This window comes from Phyllostomus discolor, chromosome 4, assembly GCF_004126475.2.
Source record: "Phyllostomus discolor isolate MPI-MPIP mPhyDis1 chromosome 4, mPhyDis1.pri.v3, whole genome shotgun sequence".
Lineage (NCBI taxonomy): Eukaryota > Metazoa > Chordata > Mammalia > Chiroptera > Phyllostomidae > Phyllostomus > Phyllostomus discolor.
In genome coordinates this window covers 105,624,964-105,634,885 of record NC_040906.2, presented here as the reverse complement: position 1 = coordinate 105,634,885, position 9,922 = coordinate 105,624,964, and the positions used below count along the sequence as shown (strand labels likewise).

At 41.0% G+C, this 9,922-nt stretch overlaps 1 protein-coding gene and 1 non-coding gene across 2 annotated transcripts; one reads left to right on the top strand and one right to left on the bottom strand.

Annotated features, from left to right (window-relative positions):
• Nucleotides 1-855: 855 nt before the first annotated feature.
• On the top strand, nt 856-1,066 carry LOC114495730. The gene has a single exon (XR_003684420.1). It is a non-coding gene; the product is annotated as a small nucleolar RNA U3 (small nucleolar RNA).
• Nucleotides 1,067-3,493: 2,427 nt separating this feature from the next.
• Nucleotides 3,494-8,396, bottom strand: LOC114495557 (HLA class II histocompatibility antigen, DR alpha chain-like). The gene is made up of 5 exons (XM_028510865.2): nt 8,218-8,396; nt 5,717-5,962; nt 4,993-5,274; nt 4,570-4,734; nt 3,494-3,895 (listed from the first exon to the last, which is right to left on the bottom strand). Exons 1-4 carry the CDS (start codon nt 8,297-8,299, stop codon nt 4,580-4,582), a joined length of 765 nt encoding a protein of 254 aa, XP_028366666.1. The 5' UTR covers nt 8,300-8,396; the 3' UTR covers nt 3,494-3,895; nt 4,570-4,579.
• Nucleotides 8,397-9,922: the final 1,526 nt, after the last annotated feature.

The window sequence follows — 9,922 nt, the reverse complement described above, 5'->3', positions numbered from 1 at the left end:
GATTGCTCTTAAGGGCATTATGCTAAGTGAGAAATGCCAAATTCAGAAAGTCTCATGTTGTGTGATTCTGTTTACCTAACATTGCCAAATTCACAAAATTACAGAGATGAAGAACAGATGTTGTGAGATGATAGGCCGATGGGGTCTGGAAGGAGATGGTGGTAGCTATGAAGAGTAGCAAGAGGGAGATCTCTGTGGTAATGGAATGGTTCTGTGCTTGATTTCATTGGTGGTTACACAAATCTAAAATGCAATAAAACATAGGAAAAGAACTACATGCACACAATGCACCAATATCAGTTTTCTGGCTTTGACACTGTACTATAGTCTCAAAATACAACCATTTGGGAATATAGGTAAAAGGGTACACAAGATCTCCCTGTACTGTCTTTGCATTTTTTAAATTTGTAATTAGTTCAAATAAAAAAGTTTTTAAAAATAAGCTTTCTAGCTAAAATCCAGAACACTCAAAACACCAAATATTATAGCAAGGGTGTGGTACAACTGGGACTCAATCATTTGTGGTGGAATGCAAAAGAGCATGGTCACTTTGGAAGACACTCTGGTGGTTTCTTACAAAGCTACACAAACCTTTACAATATGTCTTAGCAGTCATGGTCTCACAGCTTTACGCAAGTGAGTTAAGACGTTTGTCCACACAAAAACCTGCACTCAATGTGCTGCAACCAGCAAGGGGAGGAGGTCCCTGAGTGGGGGTGACGGGAGATTAAGAAAGACACAGGCACAGACAGTTTAAGGAAAAGCGGGGACCGAGTGGGGCATCGTCCTCTGGTGGAGAGACAATGAACCTGAACATGATCTCCCTGTTTATTTTATAAGAGTTAGTTAGATAACAAGACTATACTTTCAGGGATCATTTCTATAGTTCGTTACTAGAGAAGTTTCTCTGAACTTCTACAGCACCCAAAACCACGAGGAAGAGACGCAGTGTTCTCTCCTGAGCGTGAGGCCGGCTTTTGGTGTTGCTTTTGCAACTGCTGATGGTCATTGATGATTGTTCTCTTCCTTTGGGAGAGTAAGAGGGAGAGAACACAGTCTGAGTGGAAAAAAAAAGAGTTAGGTAAAACTCAAGGATGTTTTGCAGATTCAGGGAAAAACTGCAGACATAATCGCTCCACTTTCAGGCTATCTAAATGATAAATATTTCTTCTGCAAAAGTTATAGCCACATGTAGTTGAAGCTTGCAGGTAACTATCTTCTTCTTAACCCCTGCGGGTTCCAGCTGTATGATGCCACCCTTCCCTATCCTTCACACAAATGTTTATAGCAGCTTTTTTTACAATTGCCAAAACTTGGAAGTAACCTAAATGTCATTCAATAGGTGAATGGATAAACAAGCTGTGGTGCATTCACAGTTATTATTTAGTGATAAAAATAAAGAAGCTATTAACCTATGAAAAACATGGAGAAATCTTAAATACATATTGCTAAGTAAGAGAATTATCTTAGGCTGAAAAACCTGCTTACTATTGAGTACAATTATATGACATTTTGGAAAAGGCAAACCTATGAAAATGGTAGAAATATTATTGGATTCTAGGGTCCAGGGAGAGGAGGACAGGGATGCACAGGGATAGCACTGGGAATTTCAGGTTAGTGGAATCAGTCTGTTTAATACGGCAATGATGGATACATAACATCATGTGTTTGCCAAAAGCCACTGAACTTTGTAATATAAAAAGTGAATCCTAATGTAAACTATGGGCATCAATTAATAATAATGTATCAGTATTGGTCCATCATTTGTAACAACTGTACCACACTAATGCAAGATATTAATACTAGGAGATACCTTAAGTGGAACAGGGGAAGACGGGGGGTTAGGGGACTCTTGTGTTTTCTGTACATTTTTACTGTCAACTTAAAGCTTTTCTAAAAAGTAAAGTCTATTTAAAAATGACTTTTTTGAACATGGTAAGATATAGATTTACTGTTTTTATTTTTTATTCCATATCTGTCTGACTTTTAGCATATTCTCTACATCTATGTATTGTATAATTAAAATGGATCTATGTAAAAGAAAAATATGGGCCTATTGCATCTTGAATTTTCTAAACACTTTGCTTTAATACTATAAATCATAGGTACAGAGAATTGCTATTTACTAGTCATTCTTACAAGGTGGTTAAAAGATAAAGTGAGGCACACTAAAATTTTCCATAGTTTATGTTAGCAAACATTGATTTGAATCTGGCAGCGTCAAAGTGCAAGTGGTTAAGAATGCTTTGTCAACAGGAGCTAGGGGAAAGACTTTATAGAAAACAGAAGGAAGCAAAGCAAGGAAACTATTTGATCGGCTATAATGTAAGTGGCTGCCTCACTTGGAAAAGCTTAGTTGGCTGTTTGTGATTGATTGTTCTTAAATTTCATCTTCTGGAATACAAGTGCACATACATAATTGTTTCTGACTTAGGTTTGAGTTTGCTAATGTAGGCTACCAAGGCATAAGAACCTTCTCTGTTTAATTACTTTAATAATTCCCTCCTTTTGGTAAGATACCAATGGGAAAAGGAAGCCAAATATATGGGGACAGATGATGATTTGACTTTGGGTGGTGGGCACACACTGCAGTATACAAATCATGTATCATAGAAATGTACACTTGCAACCTATATAATTTTATTATCCAACTCACCCCAATATATCTAATTTAAAAAGATACGAGTGGCTTAGCTACTAAATTGATAAGAGTCAAGATGAAGCCTAAGTCTAATTCATTATTCATTCCAGAAACACTTTCATGTCAGTCTCCCACATTGTCATGAATAATCAGTCTTCGTGGTTTGGGGGAGGTTCTAGTAACCATTTTAGAAATAAATATCAAGTAATAGTTTCACAGATAAATGAGAAATTTATCTGTCACTGAGATAGATAATGTTTGTCTCAAACATTCTCTTCTCCTGTTTAATGTCATAATCCCTCAACACTTTACCCAGTTTTTCCACTCAGGGTCACATCTCCAAATACAAAATGTTTCCAAGAGTAAGTCAAACCATTCTCCTGGTAATGAAAGAGGGATCCACGTTTATGTAAATAAAATCTTCAGTGTCTAATCTCATTTCTCATTAAATGTGGAATGGGTGGTGCTGATGTGTAAATTCTGTAACAGACATGGATCCTCCTCTTTTCTGTGCTCCACTCCACCTCATCTCCTCGCCACCTGTCTTACCTGTTATCAGAGGCCAAAGCTGAGGCTTTCAGATTCATTTTGCTGAAGATCCACATATTTCATTGACTCAGGGGCTCAAGAACCAAAGTCAAATTCTGAACTGGTTGCCTGTAGAGATGCCCCAGCAAATCTTACTCCAGAGGTGTCCAGATGAGGACTGGGCCATAGCAACTGGGTGGCTTACAGATCCTCCAAGTGAGGCCACACCCTAATGAACCTGGATATTTTTTATTATTTACAGAGGATGAAAGGTTTACATATATTCCCCAGCCCTTGTGAAGAAATGGCCCAGACACCAAAAACTTTACCTAAGACTCATCCAATGGTTTATTGCATTCAGAAAAGTCACAATCACTGTTTGAAGAAACCCCAAGCATAAGTTCCCACAGAACTTTTGAAAGTTTCCATAGCAAAGAAAGGATCTTATGGGGCCTATTGCAGAAGCATTGCATGCTGATAGTAAAAAGATAATGGGAAATGGAGGGAAAACAGGTATGGGAAAGGGCAACATTCAGGGACATTCAACTAGATGCTAGAGTATGGAGAGGTCGAGAAGGCATCACTACTCCTAGTGTGACTAAGGGGCAGAAAAGTGCTGAAGAACTGTTGTCTTCACAGAGGTGAACAATTGGAAAATTGCCAGGTGTGTAAAGATATTGAAGCAGAAATCTCTTCATCGATCTTCTCTCTAAGGAAGCCCACTACCTGTAGAAAAACACATGCAGTTTCTAAAGAGCTTAAGATGAATATTTGAGCTTCATTCCCCTTCTCCCTTAGTCCTTGACTTTGGAAAAGTCTCTTAATATTCATCTGACCTCTAGTAAATATAACCTTTCCAACATGAGCTGCAATATTCTACCATCAGAGTAAGCACAAATGAGCAGACTATGGTTTACCTTCTCTTAGCACCCCTGACACCAGATTGGAGTCACCCCTTTCAGATTGGAGGAGCAAAAACAGGCATTGGCATTCTTACAATGAATCTACATGGGCCCCCAAACAGTCAAGCTCTGGAAGTGCTTTTGACCAGACTGATGGCCTGCCTCAGAAAATATCAGCCGAGAATTGTCCAAATCTTAGAGCTAGCTTTCCTAGGTCACAGGACCCAGTATTCTAATGTGAAATAGTTGCCTTGGAAATCACTGGAGATAATTTCCAAGAATGAAGGTCTAGGTGCACATGTATGGGAAGGGACGACGGATTTTGAAGCTCTGGGGTACTAGAAAGGGGCTATGTCTGATTCTGTCCTAGCAAAGGTAAGTCAAGAGCCATGACTTTCCCCATCTTTCCCCTTAAAGGTATCACATGTTCTTTCCCCCACTGTGTTTCCTTCCTTTGATAACTTTATACATGTGTTGCTCTGACCACACCAAACCCACCTGAAGTGCCTCACAGTGGACCTCGGTGGTCAGCAGCACTGCCTTTGCGCACACCCTTGATGATGAAGATGGTCCCAACAATGATGCCCACCAGCCCCACAACCAGGCCCAGGCCACACACCACATTCTCTGTTGTCTCTGGGAGGGGAGTTCGTGCTTCGAACTCTGGGGAAATATAAAACAGAGTAACGAATGTGGTACTAAGTCAAAAAATTATTATTAATCAATTAAAGAAGAGGAAAATAGAATAATGTATTAAGGGAATTACAACTTAGAAAGCAAGGAAAGCTGGATAATGGGAGAAACAAGAATAAGAATTGTAGCAGCTGTTGTGAAATGGGACTCTGTGCTGTGTCTCAAAGGACCACACACATGCACCACAGAAGGAAACCATAAAATAAGGAACTGAAGGATGTTCCGTACCCCAGTGCTTGAGAAGAGGCTCGTCCAAACCCCAGTGCTCCACCTTGCAGTCATAGACGTCCTCAGTTGAGGGCAGGAAGGGGAGATAGTAAAACTTGCGGAAAAGTTGATCCTCCCTGGGTAGGAAGGCTGTCTCTGACACTCCAGTAGTGACAGGTTTTCCATTCTGAAGCCACGTGACATTGATCAGTGGTGGGGAGAACTTGTCGATGAAACAGACGAGGATGTTGGGCTCTCCCAGCTCCACAGGGTTGTTTGGGAGCACAGTCACCTCTGGAGGTACTGGGGGACACGGGACAGAAATTAGCCTTCTGTGCTTAGGCGTGGCCCCTCCCTCTCTCCCACTAAAGCTGAAACAGAAGTTCTGTACCTTGAGAATCTCTGTCACAGTCTCAGGCTCCTATCTCTGACACCCTCACCCATAAACTGTAACCAACGTTGAGGTATAAGATATCCAAGGACCTCATTCCCGGCTCCCCCAGCATAGATTAAGGGCAATAACTTTGTGAATGACTACGGATGACAGAGAAAAGATGTGAGAACATCAAGAAATGAAAAAAACCCATGAAGTTTTGCGGCCTACAGTCTGAGAATCTAGGGCTTGCTTATGGCAAACTTAGGTCCCAGGAAGGGAAAGTTATTTTCAGTAATGTAACAGAAAGAGCTAAAGCATCTATTTTAAAGCTATGATTCCCACATGTAGAAGTGCAGCAGGGAGAGTTACCATTAGTGTCCGGGGTGTTGTTGTAGAGCTTTGTCATGGTGTCCAAGTTGGCTTTGTTCACAGCCATATTGGCCAGTGCACCCTGAGCTTCAAAGCTGGTAAAATGACCAAATTCTTCAAGTCGCCAGACCGTCTCCTTCTTTTTGTCATCCACGTGGAAAATCTCTTCCCCATCAAAGTCAAACATAAACTCGCCTGATGGGTGTGGGGTCATATAGAACTCGGCCTGGATGATGACATGATCCTCTGAAAAGGTAAAAAAGGGAGCTAGAGTAGGAACAAGCAGAGAGAAATGAAGAGCCAGGGTGATGACACAAGTTGTAGACAGGGGTTGAAACAGGTGGTAGGCTCAGTGGAACGAGGAGCAGCAATGGGGAGTAGGGGTGAGTGGGAAGATGAGGCCGAGGTGCAGCATGTTTGTGCTGAAAGGAGATGGGAGGGGAGAAATTAGGGGCAGCGATAGAGACAGTGGGCTGAAGGAAATGGTAGCTGAACACCCAGGGTCTCCTGAAGCTGTGTTTTTTCTCCATGTTACTAGCTGAGGAGTGATTCCCACTTCAGAAATCCAGCAGCAGCTCCTAAAAGACTGAGTTCTGAACTCTGAAATCAAATTGAATTTTGAATTCTTATTCAGCTACTTTGTGAATTAAGCAGATTACTTCACCTACTTATATGTAGTTTTTCTATTACTTCCTTCTGTGGTTTTGCTTTTTTCATGGATTTGTTTTTAAGATTAAATCAGACAAGGTAAGTAATTTCTTAGTATATCATCAGGCCTATAACAAGCCCTTTGGGGTCAGAAATTTCTTTCATTTGTTCTTTCTTATGTTTTTATTATTTTTATGTTTTACATTTGTTCCAATTATTTCCCCCTTTTCCCCCTCTTTCCAGCCCCCCCACTTCCATAGCCAATCCCCACCCCATTGTCCATAGCTATGTGTCATCCTTCATATATGTTCCTTGACTAACCCCTTCACCTGCTTTCAAACAGTCCCCCCACTTGTCCCCTCTTACCACTGTCAGTCTGTTCCATGATTCTATGCCTCTGGTTCTATTTTGCTCAGTTTATTATGGAATAATAATAAAGTAAGAGGAATATCATTAGATTCCTCTTACAAGTGGATCATATGGCTAAATAAAATAAGCCAGTTGGTAAAAAACAAATACCAGAAACTGCCTTGTATTTAAAAGGTAGACCCACGGAAAATATAACTGGAGTCTGAGGTACCCAGGAAATTAAGATTGAGACCTTGTAGTGCTGTAGAGCACACACGTTCCTGGATCTACACCCACGCCGCAGATACCTCTTGGCGATGAGCCCTTATATCTGAAAGCTCCTTAGAGACTGTCATTATTGGGTCTATTCTATTATGGTTGATACTGAGAATAATCTATACCAAGGTAATAATCAATCTGAAATGAGAAAATTGCAGTTGGAGAGTATATATCCTCCATGGTGCGCATGTAGAAGAGAGGGGGTATTTTAAAGTCTGACTGTATATTGATAAAACCAGGAGTTGTTTAGCATTTGCAGCTATGTGTGTGCACACAGGTACATACACGCAAATATCTAGTTGTCCCTTCCCAAGCCAAGGGAAAAGGGACAACTCTCCTCTCCTTCCAGGTGTGCATCCTCATGTATGGCCCTTTCTGAGAAATGTAAAACCTGCTATTGCCATCATGAATCTTGGAGTTACTGTACTTATTTCCAGTCTACCGGCCACCCTTTGTGGTGGTCATCTTGGGTGAGAGCTATTTTTCCATAATCATCTTCACCACAGCACAGTATTTGCCCAACAGATGGCAGAGAACATCAGACTCTTCACTTCCTTACTCATGTTTCTACATGAGTGGAAGAATCTTGGAAAAATTACTAAGTAACAGTGACTGAAGATCATTGTAAAATCTAATATGCAAGGCCTATCACTGTCCCAAGGGGCAGTAAATTAAATGCAAGTCCTATCAACATGCTTGCCCTTCCCCATCTTTTGGATAGGTTGTTATTTTTTGGTGACTTTCCTTTCCAGCGATCTTCAAAATAAATGTCATTGTTTAAAATATTCTGATGAGATTCACATGTCAAAAAATAGCTACCATGAATTCAGCTAAAAATGTCTCATATTTTCTCATTTAATCCCCACAAAATTTTATGAGGTTTTTAATTTTACTAATTTTCTAGAAAAATAAATTAAAGCCCAGAGAGGCAGCTTGTTAATGCCTGTCAGAAATATTTCTGCCTTAAGTTTAGCTTACCTCAAAGTCAATGACATTGACCAATATACAACTCATTTTTGTTCCTTTAAAGTAAATTTAACTTACTTCAAATTGTGATAGAAAGACAACTCATCAATCTACTATTTATTATACTTTTAGATTTGGACCCACTGAATACCGATCAAACTGTTCCTTCACTCCAAATATTGTTCTGCAAATGTCCACTGCTCATTCCTCCAATGCTCTCAGAGCTTATTGTTCCTACTTACGATTCTCTCAGCACTTACCTTTGATAGCCCACGATTCCTGAAGGCTCGCCAGGAGAACTGTGATGAAAAATCCTAACATTGGAACTCCAGTTATGGCCATTGTCTTCTTGAGTGCTTTAGTGGGGATCTGTAGAGCTCCAGTGGGGCAGAATAGACAAGAATAAAAGAAAAAGAGAATGTAGGGTGTGATAGTGTCTGATTGATTGAAATTCAAATCAGTGGAGCTACAGCCAATCAGCAAAGTGTTTTGAGATGACATATTTGTTGCTAAGGAAAAGACTCTTGTAAAGGGCCTAAGAAAGGAGACAGATAAAAATGTAAAGTTCTTAATCAAACAAGCAAATAACAAACAGAAACAAAAAAAAATCGAGTTTTTGAGAATGTTAGGCGATCACTCACACTCTTCCATCTCAATCCAAGTGCTAGGAAGGCATATACCTGAAGCACGTGAGTGAGAACACAATCAGTGGAACAACCTGAAGTGAGAGTTGACCACAGATCATGCCTCTGTGCTGTGACAGCTGGAGAGTTTTTTTCAAGGGACAACAAGTCTTTAAAAAAAAAAGATAAATTACCAGGCTATTGAAAATACCTGAATCTTGGCAACACTGGGTGACAGAGTTTCACTTAAGGAGCTTCTCATTGCTTTGGGCTTCTCCTCCAGTGTCCTGGGCTCCAAGATGGCCATCCCTGCCCAAGAGTTCAGGACCCCAGGCACTGTCCTACCCTCAGGGAACACCGAAGGGGAAACTCTGAGGGTCAACCCTCCACAAATGGAGGGGGATGGAGAGCTACCCCTTTGGAAATGGGTAGTGGGTACTGGAGACAGTGAACTGTTAAGGGGCTACCTTCACTGATGCCTACCATCTTAAATATGATTGTAGGTTGGAGTAGACTTCTGGGGACACACCTCATTTGAGGGCTTAAGCAGATGAATAGGCTGAAGTAAACTGGGCAGAGTTATTTTACTGCAAATGCTGGAGACCGACCTGCAGGAGGGCTTTACCATCACTCCATCACGTCGTAAGATTATGGAAGTTCTGATACAAAGAATTAATTTTGATGTTTACTATTGAGAGTACTGAAAATTAAGACACTCTAACCCTCTTATTTTTAAAAACATGGTGTGATATAAAGGAAAATTAAACCACATATGGAAAGGGCTTGAATCCAAATACTTTCCGTGAAGAAAGACCTGGCAATGAGGCAGCCCATCAGATTGTGAGTTCCCTGTTTAATGTCAGTCAGGACACAGACACCCGGATCCCCACACTGCTGGGCTGAGGCCTTATCCTGCCCTGCAGCTGCCTCACAAATGGTGAGGGCCAACTCCCTGTTCGTTACTGGTTATCTGATCACATCAGGGCTTTGAACACTCTCTGACACTGACTGCTGGGTCACTTGGAGGAGGCCCACAGCACAGTTCTGTTTTGTAATTGCTCAGGGATGCATTTCTTGGTGGCAGAGGCATGGGCCAGAGGAGAGCCCTAGAGTGTCAGTCTCTGCCTCAAGCCTGATCCTATGACCTAGGCTTTATCATCTCCTCATTCAGAGGAAAAGCCATGTACACTTTTTCTATGCCTGCCCTGTGCTGCCATAATGCCTCATTCTTATAAGAAGCTCAAAAATATATGGCAATAGGAGGTATTTTTCAGAAAAATAGTTTACATGTTGTAATAGCACCTTCAACCCAGGGTGTTGCTTGGCAACTCATGACAATGTT